A 24,658-nucleotide genomic window follows, 5' to 3' on the forward strand; every position below is an offset into this window, starting at 1 on the left:
TGAGCCGGTGGTGATGGGGTGACTAAAACCTCATGGGAAGGGGGGCGTTCCCGGCTCGTCCTTCACGCCCTACCAAGGTCACCAGTTGCCCCCCCATGAGCGGCTCTCCGGCACGGCCATGACTCCAGAGCACAGAAACTAATCTCTTAATTATCTGACTCTCAGTAGAAATACTTCCAGGGTTAATAAGTAAAATAGCAGAAATCCAAAACCACGCAGCCACGATAGTGGCCGCACGACATAGTTTAATTCTTCAACCCAGCTGTAGAAAGCAAATCATTTCACAATGCTTTTTCATCAGGTCTGATTTGGGGGGATAAACTCTAAATAATAATGGTGCATCTTTTATCAAAACAATGAATCTAGTGAAAGTAGATAGAGTGTTAACTAGAATTCATCTGCCTCACAGGCATTGGGAGGGGTGGGGGGTGGGGTGTTATTGGGGTTCTTCGTGGTGAAAAATAAGTATTGGTAAAGGGAAATGTGTTTGATATTTGCATGACCGAGACCTAAACCTGAAAGCTTTGTAACTTTTCCCACAGTGATTCAATAAATAAATAAATTATTAAAAAAACAGAGCTATAATTTGAAAGCTTACCTAGTCATCATTTTTAGGATTGTAACTTAGAAATACATTTTTTTTGGCTTTTGTGCCACATCTGGCAGTGTTCAGGACTTACTCCTGGCTCTGCATTCAGGGATCACTTCTGGTGGAGCTCAGGTGTGTCAGGGATTAAACCCAGATCAACTGTGTGTGAAGCAAGAGACTTAGCTGCTGCATAATTTTTCTGGCCCCAGAAATATTTATTTATATTAATGTATTTTGAAAATTATGCCTTATGTCTATAATGCAAGCTTTATGGAACACGGGAAAGTAAATTGTACAAGTGTTTCTTTCAACTCTTGTATGCAATTCTGAACTTCTCTTTTATAGCTGCTGAGAATGGTTCTAATCAAGTGAACAGAATGTGAGATTCCATGACATTATTGTTTCTTTGGAAGTTAAAATAAATGTCAAATCCCTAAGCACATGGAGCTTTCTGAGAAAGTCCTTGAGCATACAGGCTGACTCTTTGCCATTGTCAGGTTATAAAAGGGAGAACTTTTCCACAGTGACCTTCGGAAAGGGGAGCAATATACTGCATAGATGACAAGGCAAGTGGAAGCATAGTAGATGGTGTGAAATTGTAAGCTTCAACTTTAACCTGTATGCAAATTGTGCAAATCATAAAATAGTTCAAAGTATGGTTATCAAAATACTCAACTAGAAATAAAAATTTTAGGTCTTCAATACTTAAGAGATACTAAAGCAGATAATACACTTGTCTTGCATGTGGCCAACTGGGTTCAATTCCCAGAACGCCATACAGTCCCCTGAGCCATCAAAAGTGACCCCTGAGTATGGAGCCAGGCATAATCCCTGAACGCTGTTGGGTGAAAACCAAAAAAAAATTAAATAAAACTGTAGGTCCTCATCTTCCTTCTTTTCATAGCCCTCCCTATATAACAGGAATCCAACACCCCTGTACTAGGACTCATACCTGCTTCTGCAACCTCTGGGTAGAAGATCTAACTATATCGTATTGCCTCCAAATTCTAATTCCCTGGAAGCAGTGTGTGTACTTTTGCATGAAAATGTATTGGCACTTTAACTATGGAGTCAAGCCTGATTTGTCTTTTTTTTATTAATTTTTATTAGTGAAACACCATGAGGTACAGTTGTAGACTTACAAATTTTTCTGCTTGGGTTTCAATTATACAATTATCAAATACCCATCCCTCCATCAGTGCCCATTTTCCACCACCATGGATCCCAGTATCCCTCCCACCCTCATCCCCCCCCCATCCCACCCTGCCTCTGTGGCAGGGCATTCCCTTTTGTTCTCTCTCTCCTTTTGGGTGTTGTGGTCTGCAAAAGAGGCAATGAGTGGCAATCATATTCGGTCCATAGTCTACTTTCAACATCCATCTCCCATCCTGGGAGGATCCTCCAAACACCCTTTATTTGGTGCTCCCTTCTCTGAGCTGCCCTTTCCCCTAGAATGCCCGGCTGGCCTCTAAGCTATGGAGTAATCCTCCTGGTGCTGATCTCAGCTATTCTTGAGTATTAATCTCATATTTTGTTACTTTATATCCCCCAGATGAATGCAATCTTTCTATGTCTATCCCTCTCTTTCTGACTCATTTCGCTTAGCATGATACTTTCCATGTAGTACCACTTGTATGTAAATTTCATGAATTCATCTTTTCTAACAGCTACATAGTACTCCATTCTGTAGATGTACCAAAGTTTCTTTAACCAGTCATCTGTTCTTGGGCACTCAGGTTTTTTCCAGATTCTGGCTATTGTAAAGAGTGCTGCAATGAATAAACAAGTGCAGTTGTCACTTCGACTATACATTTTTGCCTCTCTGGGATATATCCCAGGAGTGGCATTGCTGGGTCAAATGGGAGCTCAATTTCTATTTTTTTGAGAATCGTCCATACTGTTTTCCAAAAGGGCTGAACCAGTCGGCATTCCAACCAGCAGTGAAGGAGTGTCCCTTTCTCACCACATCTGCACCAGCACAAGCCTGATTTGTCTTTAAGTACTTCCAGAGTTAAAGGGGAGTTTATGAAGGTCTTTCCATCCTGAACTTGTTGATTTATGCTGGGCCAAAGCAATTGTAATCCAGGATACACATCATATATCATGTAACATCACTTTTATTTTGAGAATAATCAACACAAGTGAGGAAAATACAAACAATAAACGATCTATCAGATATTACATTGCTTGGTTTACAAGGTAACTCTAACTTCTTGGCTCTTTAGGCTTCCAACACTAGTCATAAGCATGTCTTTCTAACTTACACTGGAGAAAAGAAAGAAACAAAAATGATGTGGATTAAACCAAATATCGAAAGGATCCACTTATTGAGTTTGTTTGAAGGCCTCCTCTGGAATCCTGCCTTCAGTCTGTAAGGAAGAAAATGTGGAGTGTCAGAAGAATCAGCAACATGGAATTCATTCCCGGGACAGGCAATCAGACTCCACTTTCTTGGCCTTCTGGTAGGCCAAGTGATATTTTCTTTAACCCAATTATTCCCAGATCTCACCTTTAACACAGTGAAGATATGGCCAGCTTTTATAAAATTCCATTCATTTTCTTGAAGGCACCTGAAGTGGAGAAGAATGTATACTTTCTCTTAGTATCGCATTGCCTATATGCTGAACATGCAGCACTATATCTGTGACACTCTTTGGCTGGCATCCATGTACCAGTGAGAACACTGTGCAATGACAAAGATCTAGTGAAAATACAAACTTCTGTCACTAGCATACATGCACACAAAATTCAAGAATAAATAGTATATATATTTAAAAAATAGTATACAAACAGTATACATAGATATTTACATAGTAGTATATAAAATTTATTTTATATATATTTACTATCTTTAGTAGATAGTAAATATATAGAGAGCGATAGCACAGCGGTAGGGCGTTTGCCTTGCACGCAACCAACATGGCCGACCCGAGTTCGATTCCTCCGCCCCTCTCGGAGAGCCCGGCAAGCTACCGAGAGTATCTCGTCTGCACGGCAGAACCTGGCAAGCCGCCCATGATGTATTCGATATGCCAAACACAGTAACAACAACATCTCCAATGGAGACGTTACTGGGCCCGCTCGAGCAAATCGATGAACAACAGGAGGGCCTTTACCTTTACCTTATATTTACTATATATGTATAGTATATATGTTGATATATACTGCACCACAATGTTACTGGGCACAATCGAGCAAATAGATGAACAATGGGAGGACCGTGACTGTGTGACTGTGATATACTGGGCTGGAGCGATAGCACAGCATTAGGGCGTTTGCCTTTCACGTGGCCGACTTGGCCGACCCAGGTTCGATTCCTCGGCCCCTCTCGGAGAGCCCGGCAAGCTACCGAGAGTATCTTGTCTGCACAGCAAAGCCTGGCAAGCTCCCCGTGACATATTCGATATCCCAAACATAGTAACAACAAGTCTCACAATGGAGACGTTACTGAGCTCGCTCTAGCAAATCAATGAACGGGAGAACAGTGCTATATATGTTAAAATGTTTAAAAAAATTGCAAATGAAAATTATAAAATAACCTTAGAATATTTTTTTATTTTGGAGGTCACACCTGGTGGTACTCAGGGCTTTCTCCTGTCTCTGTACTCAGAAATTTCTCTTGCACTCTGGAGTCATTCCTGGGGAACACAGGGGATGCCAGGGATCTAACCCCAGTTGGCTGCATGCAAGGCAAACTCCCTGTCACTTGTAGTATCTCTTTGGCTCCACATATTGCAAACATTTTTACTGATATGCACATATTTTAGTTTTAGTTTTTCACTTTTGTTGGTTTGGAGGCTGCATCCAGCAGTGTTCAGTACTTACTTCTAGCTCTGTATTTAGGAATTACTCCTGGGAGTTCTTGAGGGACCATATGGCATGCTAGGTTTAGAACCTGGGTCAGCAGCATACTAGGAAAGAGACCTACCCCTTGTACTATTGCTCTGGCTCCATATTACACAATCTGGTGCTCTTTAGTATATTCCAGAGTACTACATATTTTAGTATAATCATATATTTAAAATTAATTTAGTATATATTAAAAACAAGACATAATGGCCTGATAGTACAGTGGGTGGGACGCTTGCCTTTCATAGAGCTGACCTGAGCTCAATCTCTGGCACCCCATATGGTACTGAATCTACCTGGTGTGATACCTGAGCACACAGCTTCAAGCATTGCCCAGTGTGGCCCAAATGCAAAACAAAAGCAAAAACAAGAGGTAATTCCAAATTATTTGTTATTGCTTCAAAAAAATAAACTCGGCTATTCTTGAGTGTTAGTCTCCTATTTTGTTACTTTATGTTACCCAGATGAATGCAATCTTTCTATGTCTGTCCCTTTCTTTCTGACTCATTTCGCTTAGCATGATACTTTCCATGTATTACCACTTGTATGTAAATTTCATGGCTTCATCTTTTCTTTTTTTGTTTTGTTTTTTTATTTTTTTTGTTTTTTTCCCTTTATTTTATTTTTTTTAAAGTTGTAGATTTACAATTTTTATGGCTTCATCTTTTCTAACAGCTACATATACTCCATTGTGTAGATGTACCAATAATAAAAATTAAAAAAAGAATAATACATAATAAAAATTAAAAATAATTAAAAATAAATAAATAAACTCTCTGTTAGAAAGCTTTTCTTATATCCTTCCCCTTCAAGCAGAAAACTGCTAATTTGCTTTTGTTCCTTACAGATTTGCTTAGTCTGGACATTTCAGGTAAACTGATTCATAAATTTAGCTGGTGACGTTTTTTGAAAAAATTGGGGGCCACACCTGGTGGTGTTTAAGGATTACTCCTGATCATGTGCTCAGGCATCACTCCTGACTGACTCAGTGGAATATATGGGGTGCTGGGTCAGCCACGTGCAAGGCAAAACACCCTCTTCACTGTACTATTTCTCTGGGCCCTATCTGGTGCCATTTTGTGACTGGTTTCATTTACTTGTTTCATGATTCATCCATGGCATGATCTGTTTCAGCATTGGGCACTCCTCTTCTTTCCTTTATGGAACTTTTCCTTTTTGGAATGCTCACATTTCCCTAACAACACTATTTTACTTAGAAAAAAATTATGATCCTTTCAGAACTGAATAATTGTAGATTACTATATATGTGTAACAAATTTGTTTACTCATCAGTAGGTTGGTTACACACATTTTGGATACTATAACTAGTAATCCAATGAATGTCCTTACACAAGTTTTTGAATGAATATGCTTTGATTTCTCTTGATATATAGTAAAAAGTGGAATTACTGTGTCATACGTTAACTATATATCAAATATTTCAAGGAAATGCCAAAATGTTTTCTAAAGTAACTACATGAATTTACCATCTGCAACATAAACCATAGCTCTTATTTCTATACATCCTCACTGTACTTCTTCTAGTTCATTAATTAAAGCCATCTTAGTGTATGTGAAGTGGTAAAACATCATTGCTTATATTTGAATTTCCTTGCTAATACTATTGAATATTTATTTATGTACAAGAGTATTGGTCATTTTTATATAGAATAGTCTCTATACAAATCATTTCTCCATTTTCAAATTGAGTTGTCTTTTTAATTACTGAAGTATAAGATCCCTGAAAATACCCTGCATAGTAGATCCAATAAGATACAATATTTGCAAATGCTTTCTCCCATTCTGGAATTGTATTTTCACTTTTTCACAGTGTCCTTTGGAAAATCAAAAGTATTTAATTTTAAGTCTGATGTGTTTGTTTGATGCTTTTTCTTTCACTGTTACATATAACAATGATTAATCTGCAGTTGAAAATCACTGATATACAGAAAACTTACATGTAACTCAAGAACATGAGTATATTCAAAAATGTTTTCTAAAACTTTTTATAGTTGTATATCATGTTAGATCATTGATTCATTTTTGAGTCAGTATTTGTACATGACATGCAGATAAGGCTAAAATTCTTTTCAGGGGGGGTGGGACAATAGCATAGCGGGTAGGGTGTTTGCCTTGCACACGACCGACCCAGTTTCAAGTCCCAGCATCCCATATGGTCCTCCAGCATCAGCAAGAATAATTCCTGAATGCATGAGTCACAAGTTACCCTTGTGCATTGATGGATGTTACCCAAAAAGAAAAAAATACACTGTTTTATTTCATAGATAGAAATACAAAAGCTTTTCGTACAATAAAGTGTTTTTGTACCCAAAAATACTGAGCCAGTTTATTCTAATAGGTTTTGAGCAAATTACTCAGAATTTTCAATACACAAGATCATGCCAACAGGGCATTATATCGTTTTAAAAATTCTTTTTTATAAATGACAAGAAAATAAAGATATGTTTTGCATAATAAATTCTTTCCATAAGGATATTCATTTAAGTCTGAGCATTTCAGTTAATTTCCTCACTCCTCTTTCTCCCTCTAATCACCCTGTACATCTAGAACTCACTTGCAAGACCACTGCAGGTTCATTCCAGACTGGATGGAGAACGCCTGCACCATGTCTTGCTGCTCCTTGGAGTAGGTGGGTGCAGAACTGCAAGATGGTGTGGACTCTGATGTGGAATGTGCAGGCCGGATCTCATTGTTGTTGATAATCCTCACAAACAGTTCATCATTCATGATACACATACTGGATGAAGAATAGGCTTTCAGACAACTGAACATAAAGACAACCTCATTTTCAACAACTATCTCACCACTTAGCAACCCCACTACTTCCTCCATTCCTTGGCTAGTAACTACACCTCTCCTATAGAATTCACCTTTGCATAACTACCATATTTACTTAATTTATAGCTTTAACCCAAATGTTCTTGTTGTGCAAAAATTGCCCCAGGAAGAAGACAGTTTAATTCCAGTTTTTCCAGGAATACACTTATCCACAAGAAGGTCTTATGATTGAACCAAGGTGACACACCTAGTCAGTATTGGAATCAGGAAGACAGTCCAATGTCCTGATTCCAGACCTCTTACTTGTAATCACTAGGATGCACCTTGAATCAATCTGTTCGCTTTCTACAATGTTGATAAAAAAAATCCATAGGACTATTATTCACAATAGGACTAATATTTACATTGTCAGTCTTAGGCTGCTAAGGATGTTCACACACATAACACAATATTTACCCAGAATTTCTGGCAGGGACAGTGATGAAGGTCCGGACGAAGGCATAAACAGAACCCTTAGTTTTGTCTTCCACTTCAATAACAAACAATAACATCCCGTTAGAGTCATATTTTCACATTCTTACAAGACCAGTTGGGGTCTTATTTGCTACTCATTATGAAGGAAACACATGTTCTGTGGAACTCTAGATATCAGAAATAGGGCATCTATAATGAAACAATCTGCTCCCAGAGACTGAGACACTGTTAATGTTCCAGTTCCTTTGACAATCACATTTTATTTGTATTTCATAGCTTCCCAAGAGGTGGGTATTATCAGCTTCATTTTAGATATGAGGAAACTGAGAGGTTAAGTAACTAGCTTATGGTCTTATAATAAGAATCTGGGGTGACAGCCATCAAACTCTACAAGTTGTATCCCCAGTGCCCCAGCTATATGGGGTATACAGGCACAGACACAGGCACAGGGGTATACAGGATAGTTTGTGGAAGAGTGAGGTCAGAGAACACAGATGGGAGGGAAAGAAAGGAGAATGTATAAGAGAAGGTGGGAAAGTTTTGAGACGGAGCTCAGTTAGGAGGAGGGAGCAGTGGGTGAACTGGGGCTGGAACTCTATACACTCACCTTCTTTGAAGGTCCCATGGACAGAAAAGCAGAGCATGGTTTCCTGAAAGGAAAGAACGAAGGCACTCAGTCGCCACATAAACTACCTATCCACCTATGGCTTTCTGGACCTGACTGAAGGAATATGCAGCTGCTTACCGACTGCACCCATACATCTATCAGGAAAGAACTGAGGTCGTGCTGAGTTTGAGGTAGCATGCATAGAGTGTGCAGAATGGCTTGTTTTGTGTGTTCCAACAGTTGAATTCGCTGACCTGTGTAGGGAGAAGATGCAAGAATATATCAGGGGCAGCCATACACTTGCACCTATGATTGACCCTTCCATGCCCTCTTTCTCTGTTCACTCTTCCCCCAATACAAACTTACACGAATCCTTGAGTATTGTCATATTCTTGCTCTCCTTGAAGTATTTGCACAAGCCACTTCTAGGAGAAAAATAGGAACATAAGGAAGTGGCCATTGTGGGCATTTTCAGGAGCTGACCTGTGTCTCCTGAGGATTCATATGATTTATTACCAGAGTGGAAGCTGTGTTACTCACAGAGATGGGTCACTGGAGTTAAAAGGAATGGACAGAGAGAAGGACGCATTATCATGATAAGCATCCAGGAGACCCTGTCGGTTTTCACAGTCATATATCATGTAATACCTGTAGAAAAACAATACAGATGAACTATCTGAATGACAGTCCTCAAGTGAGACTTGAAAATGTCTGTAATCAGAGAAGATCTGTGTTTTCAAGGTCCAGTTCATCTCAGAACTCCCTTTCCTCATAGTCTGCAGAGTACTTACTGTTGAAGGAACTGCAGTATCTGATTCTTCATCACCTCAGATCCTTTACATTCATTCTGGATAAAAATTTAAATGATAAAATTGACACAACCTCCATTGTACAACCACAAAAGATGTTTGACCTTAATCCTTACCTCAGTAGACTTTGTTGAATTGGACATATCAACATCAATAACTGGCTGATCTAACTTCTGGCCATCCTGGATAAATAAAGAGCAAGTCAGCAGAAAACACTCAGGGGATGTACATTTTTAGATGGTATATTTACATCTTTTATAGGAGTCCATGTTCTTTAAAGTGGGTAAGATTTTGATGTAAGTCATGTAGGTAAGGTCAAAGGACTAGAGGACAGGTAAAACAATAATCAATTTGCACAACCACAAAAGATGTTTGACCTTAATCCTTACCTCAGTAGACTTTGTTGAATGGTCCATATCAACATCAACAATTGGCTGATGTAACTTCTGGCTATCCTGGATAAAGAGCAAGTCAGCAGTAAACACTCAGGGGATGTACATTTTTAGATGGTATATTTACATCTTTTATAGGAGTCCATGGGGCTGGAGTGATAGCACAGCGGTAGGGCATTTGCCTTGCATGCAGCCAACATGGCCGACCCGAGTTCGATTCCTCCGCCCCTCTCGGAGAGCCCGGCAAGCTACCGAGAGTATCTCGCCTACACGGCAGAGCCTGGCAAGCTACCCATGATGTATTCAATATGCCAAAACACAGTAACAACAAGTCTCACGATGGAGACATTACTGGGCCCGCTCGAGCAAATCAATGAACAACGGGAGGACCATGATCACCGTGATCATAGGAGTCCATGTTCTTTAAAGTGGGTAAGATTTTGATGCAAGTCATGTAGGTAAGGTCAAAGGACTAGAGGACAGGTAAAACAATAATCAATTTGCACAACCACAAAAGATGTTTGACCTTAATCTTTACCTCAGTAGACTTTGTTGAATGGGACATATCAACATCAACAACTGGTTGATATAACTTCTGGCCATCCTGGATAAATAAAGAGCAAGTCAGCAGTAAACACTCAGGGGATGTACATTTTTAGATGGTATATTTACATCTTTTATAGGAGTCCATGTTCTTTAAAGTGGGTAAGATTTTGATGCAAGTCATGTAGGTAAGGTCAAAGGACTAGAGGACAGGTAAAACAGTAATCAATTTAGTAAGAGACAATGATGAACATAGGCTTGTTGTACTTACCAGGTACAGCAATTTAGGGAATAGATCCTGCACAGCACTGTGGGAAAAAACAGATAAAAATGATTGTTCAGGGTTTCAGGGTTTCTTTGACACTCTCTCCTCTCCTTCTCTCATTTCTTTCCTTCTGGCCCTGCCTCCCTTTTCTACAAATAGCAGCATTTTGAGCTCAGGCTTAAGAGCTTTCTCGACCTCCCTGCCTCTCTTCAAGTTCCATTTAAGGTTCAGAAAGAATGAGAGCATGCAGTGGGAACCCAGGACTCTTACCTCACAGGGTGTTAAATATTTTGACAATACCAGTACGACCCCGTCGCCACTTCCCTAACCTACCCCGGGATGACCTGGCATGCTGGGGAGAAGTGAAGTAGGTAGAGAGATTAGAGAGACAGAGACAAAGAGAAAGCAAAGAGAAGTAGCTTTATGTCTACCACCATGGCATTATGGTAGTGGTCAGAGAAAAGACAGAAGAGAAAGTGAATCCCTTACCACATTCACATGTTGACTCACCTATACCTGAGATTCCAGAAAAGAATGAAACACATGCACCAGTTGGGCAGGATACCCAGTGGATGCTGTTTGACCCTTGATCACCCATGTGAACTAGTCTGACCTGGGCATAAGAAATGGAGCATCCCATGAGGCAAAAGACCTTCTCTAGAGAAGGTGAGTGTCAGTTTCCAGAGTCTCAGTATCGGGTAAAGGTATGCTGCACCCTCCAACTTGATCACCAATTTTTCTTATGACGGCCCTGTGCACCTGAGCCTGTACTAATTTGTTCCTGGCCTGAGGAATTATATCTGTCTTGGGAAATCGGGGACTCTGAATGATCAGGCAGGGGATGTGATATGTGGATAGAGGGAGTGACAGAGTCCCTGAGATGCCTGTTCTAATTTTAGGGAGGCTGGACCACACCCATATGTGCTCAGGGTTCACTTCTAGAAGTTATCAAGGAACCATATTCAGTGCTTGGGATTTAATCAGGGTCCACGGTGTACAAGGAAAGATCATTAATTCCTGTACTATCCCCCGGCCTCCTCTGACCTTTGGCTTCCACACTTGCCTTGGAAAGCCCTCAGCTTGCGAAAGTTATCTACTTCTGGTCCCTCAACTAAAATAAATCTGTCTTATATCACATAGATCCCATTTCCAGGATTAGCCTAAGAGAAAGGGATATCCTGACAGTTACTGAAGGCTTTTCCTCTCAGCATGGTGCAGGTAAGTCTCATGGCAGACTGGGATTGGAAAGAGGAGAATTTTGGAGCAAGGAAAAGAGAGCCTTTCAGAGAATATCGGAGTGAAGCTCCATTTCAATATGGAGTAGGAATTATGCCTGGTGCTGGAAAAACTTTTAAACCAGGGCACCAACACCTGCTTCATGGTCAATAATTTCTGACTCTGGCACAGAGAGTGATCTCTACTTCCTGGAGCACACACACTCTCCAGAGGGAAGACTATGAATACAGTCAAGAAACAAACCACAAACTAGGAAATAGGTGAGCAAGATCAAGGAAGGAAATTCTTTAGAGGGAAGGGACACAGGAAAGAAAGGCTGACCCTGTGGTTCTTCCAGATGACCTGGTTCATAGCCATTTGCACATTCAGCTATTCTCAAGGGACATTTTAGGCTCGCATGAGACAAAGTCTCAGTTAGCATAACGGGATCATGCTGACCTTTTGTAGGAAGACTGGTCCTGGAAAGCCTTACACAAGGGATTCCCCTCCAGCCACAGCTCTTCAAGCTTCAGGGTTTTTATTTTGCTTACTTCCCACATGGATTTCAGCTAAGACATATAAGGAGAAAACTGAGTCACAGAGAAGGAGATATCTGAGCACCAGCACTTTGTCTCCCCCTCCCTCTCAGGTAACTTAACCTATCTCCTGTCATCACTCTGATGGCACTACACACATACACACAGAATCAACCCTACTTTGACCTGTCTTTCTTATCTCACTTTGTTTTTGGAGAGGTCCAGGATCTTGATTGTGGGGACCTTCAGTATAATGTCAGACAGACCATCAAGCTGGTAGAGTTTGTTGCTGCCTAATTTCAGGGACAACAGCTTTGTGAAAGAAGTGTTAGAATAATAGTTAGTATATAGAACATAGGAAATATATCTGCCCTCTGCCCCAAACTCCGACCATTGTAACAGAATTGGACATAAGACCTTACCTCAGGGAAATTCTTTTCTATGATTTGCAGGACAGCAGACATGCATTGTCTTCGATTCAGGAATATATCAATATCATGGTGCATCAAGTCTTCAGGAAGACAAGAGGAGAGAATAAGAAGGCTGGGGGGGGGTTCAAGGTGAGCAGCAACCCTTTCCCATACATCATCACCCCTAGATTTCCCTTTCAGGCACACGCTTCTTCCCTCACTTGCTCTAATTACTGTTGTCATTTATACCTGAGTCAAAGCGGAGCATCTCAAGGTCAAGAGATTTCTGGGTAACATCATACCTATTCTTCATGGTCAGCTGCAGAAAATTATGAGCACTGAGGTTTCAGTGGTGGGTAAAATGGGGGTGGTGTGGGGAAGAAGAGGTCGATGGTCCCAAAATGCGACTTAGCTCTACATTACCTCTAGCTCCTTCATTTCTTTTGGCTGCAACTTATTCAGCACAGAGTAAGGCTCAGGAGATTTACTGATAACTATAGATATCTGGAAGGAGAGATTGGGGGTAAGAATTATAGCTCTATTTCCAAAGAAGATAATCAGTCCCTAGTCTTCCAAATAATGCTTTTACCTTTTGGTTTTCCTGATCATAAATCTTACTGCTGACATCCTTCAGTGCATGGGCAATTCTAGAATTCTGGACAAAGAATCGAGCCCATTTTTTCACATAGTGGAACTGTAGGAAAAAGAGGCAACCATAATTTTGGAGGAAGTCTTCCTGCTCAGAATACTATCCCTCTGAGCACACTTCACTGAACCCCTTTATCTGGCTTCACCATCAGCTCTTACATCCACTGGATTGAATGGTAAACGGCAGTGGTTCTGAATGGAATCCAGGAGCCATTTCTTCTCATACTTTCTCCCATTCAGAATCTAATTGTGAAAAAGAAGGAATAGGATATGAAATTAAGAACATGGAATTAAATCTGGAGTATAGAACAGTCTTCTTTTCCAGTCTTCTACCATGCTTGAAAGAATCTTTAAACTGATCACTGACATAATTTCCTATTTTGTGGTCAAATACAGATCCTAAATCCCACTTTTGCTCTGTTCAAAGATCTCCTCAAAATTATCTAAAGTAACAATATGAGCTTCCCTCAATAAAATTTCAGGAGATCCTACCTAGTGTAAATCCTGTAAGCACCTCAAATGAGGTCCCCAGAAACAACCTGACCTTATATACTACCCTCAATTTGAGCCAAATTGAAGAATCCTGTGAGGAATTTTTTGTTTCCGCTTTTCTTTTTAGACAGTCTCCCCAATTTTATATATATATATATATATATGTATATATATATAGCTATAGACATGGGACCATGTACTTTTTATATCACTTCTCTTAATTAGCCTCCCCCACTCTACACACAAGTGGTCATTCCATGCACCTTCTATATCACTTCTCTGAATTTATCCTTAGATGAACAAGGATTTTAACTTAAGTAATAAAAAGGAGATATTACAAACTGTCTGCAACAAAGCATCTTTATCTATATGAGACCAACATTAATTTTTGTGCTGCAAATTTCATACATTTTTAGGACACTCACTGTAATCTTGAACCAGGTTTCTGGTCTTTTATCTTGTTTTTTCCCCATCATTTCACTCTCTCGATGTTTTCTGTTTCTCCCCCCAGTAAAACTGTTTTGGTCTTCATCCTGATATTTCATTCTCCTCTTGTGTCTGATAGAATAGGGGGTGCTATAGGGGGCAGAGATAGAAGAATGCTGGTTATAAATTCCAGAAAGTACTTCACATATGCATGCTTCTATGATACCTGGAATACAGTTAGGATTGTTCAACTATAATTCCATTTCTAGCTTTCTTCAGTTTTCCAGTGGGAGAAGAAAATGAAGACTGTGGAGACAGAGATCTGCATAGTCCCAGAGTTTCCACTTGTAAAGCAAGCTACGTGGTGACTTACTATCTTCCTTTGGAGTCTTCTTGGACATCTCTCATCTGTAGGAATTTATCCCCTTCTCGATGATGAAGCTGACGGTCATAGTGATCGTGATGATAACAGTGGCTCTTCCTACCACGATTATCTTGGAAAGAACTCCAATCTTTCTTTCTTCCTTGAGATGCAATTCCACCATTATAGTATCCTTAAATGAGGAATAAAAATGTAAGACTGAAGATACACCATTGGTTCACTCAGCATATATTATATGTACTATATCTTAAGCTAATACCTTGATTAGGACAAATCAAGGGTCAACATGCCAAAGGGACTGATCACACGAACCCTAGAAAGCGAATTCCTCTGCTTACCCATGGAAGGCATTATCTTAGAGATTGAATTATTAGGAGAAAAAACCTGGTAAGAACACTGAGAGGAATATGACGAGGTTGAATAGGTGCAAAAGGAATAGAAGAGAAGAGGAAGCTGGTTCAGCTGTGTGTAAGGCAAGTGCCCTACCTGCTGTACTATCCCTATGGCTCTAGGAACTTTATTTTTAAAACTCTCCAGGTGACTAAAATGTGTAAACAGGATTGAAAGCCACAGTATCAGTTTTTGGTTTATGCTTAGCAGAATAACCCAAGAATGGCTGCCACCTCATATTGAAAACTTTCTATTCAATATTGTATTAAAGACTTAGCAGTCCCATTAGAGTTAGAAGGGAGATTAGAAACCTATGGTTCATGGGCCACATTTGGTCCAAATCCTGTATTTGTGGCCTGCAGGTTAAGAATGGTTTTCTTTTATTTGAATAGTTGAAAAATCAAAAGAGTGTTTCCTGACAGACTGTTGAAATTCATGTCAGTGTTAGTACAAAAAGCTCAAAGTATATGAAGTGGAGCAAAGAAAATCTCAACAAATGGTGCTAGGAAAACTTTTCTTAAGTATAGAAGTGCTTTAGTAGCTGGAACAATAGTACAGTGGGTAGAGTGCTTGTCTTGTAAGCATCTGACCTGGGTTCAACCCCCAGCATGCCGTATGGTCCCCTGAGCGTTGCCAGAAGTGATTCCTGAGAACAGAATCAGCAAACCTGACCCCACAAAATAATAATAGCACTTTAATCTGCAAGCAGGAAGTGTGGGTGGAATTGTTTAGGCCACACCCAGCAATGCAGGGATCAGATCCCTGTTAGCACTGTACAAGGCAAGTGCCTTACCTGCTGTACTGTCTTTCCAGCCCCAAGAGTAGTAGCATTTTAAATTATATGCAAAAATAACACATATAAGTTACATCTACTTGTTTTAGGCTAGCTGCTTAGATTACAAACTAATATCCAATATGCTGGTATTTGTAGGTGGGGCCTTTAGAAAGGGATTGAAAGAGACATCTTCATCAGTGAGATTAGGGACATTATAAAAACGACCTCAGAGCTGTTCCTTCTCTTTTCTTCATTCATAGCAAGAAGAGAACTTTTACAAATTAAGAAACAATACTTCAACAGATACTTGCCATGCTGGTGACTTGACTTTTAACCTGCCAATCTCCACAACTGTGGAAAATAAATTTCTGTTGGTCATAAACCACACAGTCCCATGATATTCTGTAACAGTAGACTAAAAGAATAAAAGACACTACCACTCTCCTTTGAGATTCAAGATATGCATTAACATACTATCTAAAGAACACTACAATATAAAAATTATTTTACCTTCATCTCTGTCTCTCTCATGCTTCCTGTATGGTGGAGAAAGTTTCTGTTGCCATTTCTCAGACATAGCGTTTTGTGGAACAAACCTGGGAGTGCTGAAATGAGAAAAAGCAGGAAGCACATATAAAACTCACCACAGCATTTGGGGAGATAACATGCACAAAATCCCTGATTCAACCCCCAGCAATTCAAAGTATGGACACTGCTAGGTATATCCCTGATGGACACTGAACTCTGCTGAGTATGACCCTGGTAACTTCAGCAGCTCCAAGTTCGAGCAGTGTAGCATTGCCTAGTGGAGCACTGAAACAGTCAGCCCATACCACCATGCTGAGTATTACCTGTAATAGCTCCTGGCACCCTAAGAAATGCTAGGGAGAAGCAAAAAATATATACCATAAGTGATAATATTCTTCACCTACAAACAATATTAAATCTCACTCCAAACGCAAGCCCCGCTTTTTTGGCTGAATTTTATTCCATCGGTACCATCTTCATGATTTACTAAATTACAGGCATTGTCTTCTACTTAATGTTTTCTTAAATAATTTCATTACCCTTTTTAACATGAAGGAAAGGAAGTGAAAATGTTAACCTGTACAGGCATTTTGGAAATATAAAACTTCCTCAAGGTGGTAAACATAAAGCTATCATATATGATCTGAAAGAAATGCTGGTTGATGATATAAATTTGAAATCTTCTACATCCTGATGTGGGAGACCTGTGTGCAAAACGAGGATGCCAAAAAAAAAAGTTCCAAAGAAAACAAACTCAAATAGAGAAACATCAAAACTCTCAAATAAGACATACTCCTTAAACTTTTCCAAAATATCAAAGAAACAGGAATCCTTCTCAATAGTTTCTATGAAGCCAGCATTGCACTAATATCAAAAGCAGGAAGAAATATTACCAAAACTTACAACAGCATCGCATTCCACACACACTGCAAAGTAAACTTATGAAAAACGTCGTAAATCTTCATATATTTATGATTATGTGAATACCTTCACACTTTAATCACATTACTGGAGCCAGAGAAATGGTTTAAAAGCTTGGGGAAGCCCTCACAGACCATTCATTCCCCTAGAGCAGTTTCCAGCCATAGAGCCTCCGCTCAACCCACAGTGCCTTAAAACAATGGTGTCTCTCCTCATACCACAGTGCCTAACCAAGACAGCCTCTCCCCTCGATCCACAGCACCTTCCTGAAACAGGCCACTCCTCGATTCACTGTGCCTTCATGTCACAGTGTCTCCACTTGACACAGTGTGACTTCCTCTGTCCACAACTTCTCCACTTGAAGCACAGAGCCTTCCCGCTATAGCACTTCCCTCTGAACAAGAGTGCCCTCCACGATGGCACCTCCCACCGACCCACAGTGCCTTGCTGTGCAACAGGCCTTCGACCCACAATCCCTTCCTGCTATGGCGCAGCCCCGCCACCCCTTGATCCACAGAGCCTTTACCCCATCCCCAAAGCGTCTCCCTTTGAAGCACTGTAACTTTCTGCTCTAGCATGTCCTGTTGACACACCATATGTTCCCACGGTGGCACCTCCCCTCGAAGAACAGTAACTTCCCACTATGGAGCCTCGCCTCAGGAACAGTACCTTCCCTCTCCACAGGAATCCCCTAGACCAACAGAGCCTAATCATGCGGGACCTCCCCTGGACCCACAATGCCTTCCCGCGATGGCTCCAACCCTCAGTGCCTTCCCTCCACACGGCTGACACTCCACGCACAGTGCCTTCTCACCACAGCACCTCGGCCTGACCCACAGCGCCTTTCAGTGATGGCGCCTCTCCTGAACTCACAGCTCCTTTGAGCGAAACGGCACCACCCCTACACCCACAATGCCTTTCTGCACTACAGGCCTGCCCTCGACGCACAATCCCTTCCTGCTATGGCGCAGCCCCGCCCCCTTAATCCACAGTGTCTTCACCCCATCCCCCAAGCGTCTCCCTCTGAAGCACTGTAACTTTCTCCTCTAGCATGTCCCCTTGACACGCCGTATGTTCACACGATGGCACCTCCCCTCGAAGAATAGTAACTTCCCACTATGGAGCCTCGCCTCACCCGCAGTACCTTCCCTCTCCACAGGAATCCTTAGACCAACAGAGCCTAATCATGCGGGGCCTCCCCTGGACTCACAATGCCTTCCCGAGATGACTCCAACCCTCAACTCACAATGCCGTCCCTCCACACGGCCAGCACTCGACTCACAGTGCCTTCTCACCACAGCACCTCGGCTTGACCCACAGCGCCTTTCAGCGATGGCGCCTCTCCTGGACATACAGCTCCTTCAAGCGAAACGGCCCCTCCCCTAGACCCACAATGCCTTCCCGCGATGGCGCCACCCCTCGACTCAGTCCCTTCCCACCACACAGTCGACACTCAATGCACAGCGCCTCTCGTCCACAGTGCCTCAGCTTGATCCACAGTGCCTTTCCACCACAGTTTCTCTCCTCGAGGCATATGCCTTCCTGCCACAGCGTCTCCCTTTTAACCATGGTGACTTTCTACCATAGAGCCGCAGGAGCACCGCATTTTTCCACCACGGGGCGTGTTGTTCATCAAAGTGTCTGTGCCTGGGAAACCCCCTATCAGTTAAAAATAAATGAAATATTAAAATCCCATAAAACAAAAGTCTCCTTTCCTCTGTTTACAGAATCAAATAGGGGCGGGAAATAGGATTAGAGTGGCAACCGTCTACACAAAAAGGGGGAAACTTTTGCCTAAAAAATGCATAAGGTAGGGAAACGCAGAGAAGAACATCCCTTTGTGTTTCCTGAGCCGTGACCAGAAGCTCAGAAACCTTACCCTCAGGTCTTTCTCCAATTCTCTGACTAAATGTCTAGTTCAGGCTGGTGCCCACCCACTGCAGCTAGACAAAAAAATAAAGTTTCCGAAAAGACTCGCATCTGAGAGACTCTCTTGACCTTAGTCAGGAACTGAAACTTTAAGGCCGACTCCATCTTATATCTCTCACAAAGAAGGATCTCTTGACACACTTGAAGTGAGGATATTTGAACACAAGTATGGAGAGGGGGTGTTGCCCGACCTTAGCATCTATATCACTTGAAGTTGTGAGGCCATACCTTACTTCTAGGTCTGTCCGAAACAGGAACCAGGAGAGAGAGAACAAGGACTAAGTGACTTCTCTCGCGCGTGGGGCTTCTGGAGCCGTCAATCTACTTGCGCTCGGATGGGTCAAATTTCACGAGACTACAAAGCATTGCATCATACGTGAGCGTAGAGAGGCACTGGAACATTGCATGGTGTCTCTCACGTGCGCATTGTGTAGTATGTGATGATAGGATCCACGTGACCAACATCCACAGTATTCGTATGACTACAGGGCTTTTTCTGCCGCTGGCTCTGGTGTCTGTAGTCCTTGTTCATAATTTTCACAGGGTATAAATGGGTAAAATGACGTGCTAATCTTAGGGTATATGAAAAAGAAGCAGGAGATCACAGGATTCATAACACAGTAACTATGTGATCTGCAGAAGCAGTTCACTTACATGGCTTGCCAGAGCTGATAATTTTACATGATAGAAACTAAAAAGTACCTCATGACAAGAAGAGGCCATATGTAGCTTCAGGGATTTAGTGCCAAGAATGGAGATTCTGGTGGACCATGTAGAATAGTGGGTGGTGGAATTATGTGTGACTGTGATAGAAAAGATCTTCTTCAAAAGGAGGCATGGCACAGAGGATATCCATTTGGCTTTAGAAGAGGAAATGGATAAATAAAAGCCTATTTCACAGGACAACATTGCTGAAAAATTCACTGTTGGAAGTATTGGAAGTGGTTAATTATTCATCATTATTGCAGCTGAATAACACAATTGTTAATTGTGTTGTTTTTTCTGGTAATACACTGTGATTTATAAAGTTATTCATAATAGAGTTGTTTTAGGCATACAATATTTCAACACCAATACCACAACGGATGCCCCTTCCCTCCACCAATATCCCCAGGTTCCCTACCACCTCTCAGGCTACCCCCTTCACCGGCATATAACAAATTTATTTCATATTACTTGCTCCAATGAAACTTAAAGTAATAGAAAATAAAATTATCAGAAAATCAATGAAATTCAATTTTGATAATAAATTTCTGTATATTTCTAAACTCTTTTAATCTAGTCAAGGACAATCATATGTACCATTAGTGAGTGCTGTACTCAATGCTACATGATAAGAAGTTTCTTCTGTCCGTTATTTTTTTATTTATCATTTATTATTATATATTATTATAATTATCTGATTTATTATTTCATAAAATTATTCAAAATGTCATAAATGTTATTGATTTTTTTATTCAACCTACCCCTCGTAAAGAACATTTGATTCTCCCAAATGTTATTGACATGAACATATATTGAGCATTGTACTCCTGTTGCTTGATATTTTGAGAACTTAGAGAAATTTAAAATATTGAAGCTTTATAATTTCAAATGAAAAATTATTATCTATATTATCATAAAATTTTTTAGAATAATATATGATCAAATAGTAAACTTATATGAAATATTAATACTACATAATAAAACAGGAAAATATTTGAGCACACAATCTTATTTTTTTCTCAATTTGTACAACAATATAACAATATTTGTATTTTTTAAAAATTTTTAATAGTGGCCGACCCGAGTTCGATTCATCCGCCCCTCTTGGAGAGCCCGGCAAGCTACCGAGAGTATTCGATATGCCAGACACAGTAACAACAACGTCTCCAATGGAGACGTTACTGGGCCTGCTCGAGCAAATCGACGATCAACGGGAAGTATTTTTTTTTAATAGTGAGACATCATGAGGAACAGTTGCAGACTTACACATTTTTGTGCTTGACTTTCAATTATACAATGATCAAATACCCATCCCTCCACCGGTGCCCATTTCCCACCACCACGGATCCCAGTATCCCTCCCATTCCCCATCCCCCCCATCCCACCTTGCCTCTGTGGCAGGGCATTCCCTTTTGTTCTCTCTCAATCTGAATGGCTAAAAGGCACATGAGAAAATATTCCACATCATTAATCATCAGGGAGATGCAGATCAAAACCACAATGAGATATCATTTCACAGCACAGAGACTGGCCCATATCCACAAGAACAAAAGCAACCGGTGCTGGTGCAGATGTGGTGAGAAAGGGACACTCCTTCACTGTTGGTGGGAATGCTGACTGGTTCAGCCCTTTTGGTAAACAGTATGGATGATTCTCAAAAAATTAGAAATTGAGCTCCCATTTGATCCAGCAATACCACTCCTGGGAGTATATCCCAGAGAGGCAAAAAAGTATAGTCGAAGTGACATCTGCAATTGTCTGTTCATTGCTGCACTCTTTACAATATCCAGAATCTGGAAAAAACCTGAGTGCCCGAGAATGATGACTGGTTAAAGAAACTTTGGTACATTTACACAATGGAGTACTATGTAGCTGTTAGAAAAGACGAAGTCACGAAATTTACATACAAGTGGTACTACATGGAAAGTATCATGTTAAGCAAAATGACTCAGAAAGAAAGGGATAGACATAGAAAGATTGCATTCATCTGGGGAACATAAAGTATCTTCTGTCCTTTAAAGGTGCTCTTTCAACTCTTGCAAAGATGATTTCAAAACTACAAATTTCCTAAGCTGTTGTCTGTCCATCTTCAAATCTGAATGATAATCTAACTAGATAGAACATACTTGATGAGGTGTTATTTTGCTCAGTTGTTGTACTATATTCTTCTGGCTCATATAGTCTCATTTGATAGATATGCTGTATAGCTAATATGCTTTCCTTTGTATATAAGTTCCTTTTTTATCTTGCTGCTGTCAATATTCTGTTTGTATCTTGGATTTTGTCGTTTTGAGGCTAATTTGTGTTGGGGTTTGCCTTCTTGTGTCTGTTTTCACTGGGACCCTTTCAGGTCTCTTGGATTTTGGTGCTTGTAATCCTCAACTCTGGGAAGTTCTTATCTATGATTTCTTTACCTATTGTTTCTTGCTCCTTTATCAAAGATTAAGTTGTCATATATCTGAGAGTCTGTGAGAAATATGCAACGATGTTCCATTGGTCTGTGGGTCTGCTTCTATTCCAATATGATGATAGTTTAATTACTACTGCTTTTAAATGAAAATTTATGCGTTTAAAGGTGGTATATAATGCTTGATGCTAGTTAATGCTAGATGCTAGTTGAAATCATTCTTCTCTTTCATTTTTATTTTTTTAGGGACTGGGTAATGCCCGGATGTGTTAAGGGACTACTCCAAGCACAGTACTCAGAGGTCACTTATGTTCACTGGGTGATCATGTAGTGTTAACGCTCCTACATGCAAAGCATGTACTCATCCCTTTGATAGAATACATATCCCTGCCTCTCCCTTCTTTCAAATGAATATTAAAAGATAAATATTTAATTTTTACTGGGTTACAAAAATTAAGGGAGCTCAGATAGAGAAGGGAGCACCAAATAAAGGGTGTTGGGAGGATCCTCCCAGGATGGGAGAAGCATGCTGAAAGTAGACTATAGACCAAACATGATTGCCACTCATAGCCTCTTTTGCAAACCACAACACCCAAAAGGAGAGAGAAAACAAAAGGGTATGCCCTGCCACAGAGGCAGGGTGGGATGGGGGATGGGGGGTGGGAGGGATACTGGGATCTGTGGTGGCGGGAAATGGGCACTGGTGGAGGGATGGGTATTTGATCATAGTATAATTGAAACCCAAGCACAAAAATTTGTAAGTCTACAACTGTACCTCATGGTGTCTCACTAATAAAAATTAAAAAAGAATGGAACTTGAAATAGGCAATAGTTTTGCTTTATGCCTTTCTAGAAAGTACAGTGAAAGGAAAACGTGAACAATCAATAAAAATTTTTTAATTGATATTTTTATTTTTATTTTATCTTTATTTTTGTGGCAAACTGAAGCCTTGTATATCCAAAAGAAACTGGATTTGATCATTCTTCTTTGCTGGCCTTGGCAAATAAGTGCTATGCAAGCAGTGAGATAATTTTGTAAGGTTGCTGCAACATGGCGTGACTACACAAATTTTAAACATTTGAAGTTTTAATTATTAATGTATCAATATTATGAAAACATATACTCCATGAGATCCAAGACTATGTCTGCCAGGTTCTCAGTCTTATCTCCAGTGCCTATCATAGTGTTGACAATAGCTGTTGAGTAAATGAATGCCATGGGCTAAGCATGTGTATGCTAAGTTGTGCTGAGCAGGTAATGTATAGGACAGGAGATTTGAAATTACCTCAGTTATCTATAAAGCATCAGTTATGTCAAAACCTTGGAAATTATGAATGGAAAATTAGACAGAAAGGACATTTTAATTAATTAATTAACTCTTCTAAGTGCTTTGGGTGGGACGCAAATGTGTACCTTATATTGTGTTGACTCTCTTAACTATGGCAACATATTTCAATTTTTCACTTATCAGAAACCAAAAATGACCTTTTTAAAGATAAGTTATATTTGTAACTTATATTACTATAAAATCTAACATACATTATGTAAGATAAGTTGTATTTGGAAATTAGACTGCAAACATCTATTTTGTTATCAGTATTATTATTAATCTCTTCCAGTGCTTAATTTAGAATATTCACATAAATGGGAAAATGATTTTATATATACATTTACACATAGAGACAGAGACTAATTCCTTCTTGTGCTTAATTTATGGGATAAAATAATCATATATGTAGGAGAATCATTGTATATAATTATGTATATATGTATATATAGAGAGCAGCATGATTTCACACTTCAGTTATTCACTATGAGTCTTGAATCACATCCTCTGAATTTGAGGGAAAATTATTATAACGGCCTTCAGATAATTTTTTTACATTTTGATAGCAAGTTAAAACCAGTGGAGGAACTACCTCATGAGCACACAAGTTATACCAAGGGGACCACAGAAGAAGATAGTATAAGTGGGACCAGGCACATGGCTGGATGGGAGGGGGAGGGGGGAACTGGTTGGACAGTGGAGAGACACAGAAAAGAAAATGGTTAGAATAATCCCAAGTTAGTAAAAATGGTTGAGAAACACTGGTCTGGGATAATAGGGAGATTTTGTAACCTTTGGATAATGCTGAGAATGATAAACTAAGCATTGCTTTAGAAGGCATCCCCTCCACTACCATATCTACCTATTTCAGTAAGTTTTTTTTTTCTATTCTATGTTTTCTATTCCTTTCCTTTTCTGTTCTATCAGGTTTCAACAGAAGGTTCTAGTAATCCTCTGCAACTTACTACAGTTGCATAACTGAGTTTAATCCTTATTTTTAAAATATTAAGTCATTTCAATTTCCCTTAGGGCATGACTGTCAAGAAAAGCGAATCTCAAGAGGCCTTGTATTTTGGTTTTCTGCCTCGTAGCTTGTATCTGAGCAGCTTCCTAGAGCGAAAATCTTTACTCTTAATTTGATTAGAAAATGTGCAAAAGACATGAACTGATATTTTACTGATGGCAGATATGAATGTGAAGAGTTGTCTAACATTAGCTACCATAAACATACAAATTAAA

At 40.1% G+C, this 24,658-nt stretch overlaps 1 protein-coding gene across 1 annotated transcript; it reads right to left on the reverse strand.

The window, feature by feature from the left end:
• Window positions 1-2,913: 2,913 nt before the first annotated feature.
• On the reverse strand, window positions 2,914-18,619 carry LOC130034097 (nuclear RNA export factor 2-like). The gene is made up of 24 exons (XM_056125674.1): window positions 18,405-18,619; window positions 16,112-16,206; window positions 14,428-14,608; window positions 14,054-14,204; window positions 13,296-13,379; window positions 13,078-13,182; window positions 12,912-12,992; window positions 12,738-12,807; window positions 12,501-12,589; window positions 12,283-12,390; window positions 12,002-12,111; window positions 10,334-10,370; window positions 10,058-10,123; window positions 9,517-9,582; window positions 9,244-9,309; window positions 9,110-9,165; window positions 8,859-8,966; window positions 8,685-8,743; window positions 8,457-8,572; window positions 8,319-8,361; window positions 7,694-7,766; window positions 7,014-7,223; window positions 3,099-3,159; window positions 2,914-2,958 (listed from the first exon to the last, which is right to left on the reverse strand). The coding sequence occupies exons 1-24, from the start codon at window positions 18,617-18,619 to the stop codon at window positions 2,914-2,916; spliced, it is 2,295 nt and encodes a 764-aa protein (XP_055981649.1).
• Between the last annotated feature and the right edge of the window lie 6,039 nt (window positions 18,620-24,658).

The sequence above is a fragment of the Sorex fumeus genome, unplaced genomic scaffold, assembly GCF_029834395.1.
Source record: "Sorex fumeus unplaced genomic scaffold, SorFum_2.1 ptg000058l, whole genome shotgun sequence".
NCBI classification, from domain to species: domain Eukaryota; kingdom Metazoa; phylum Chordata; class Mammalia; order Eulipotyphla; family Soricidae; genus Sorex; species Sorex fumeus.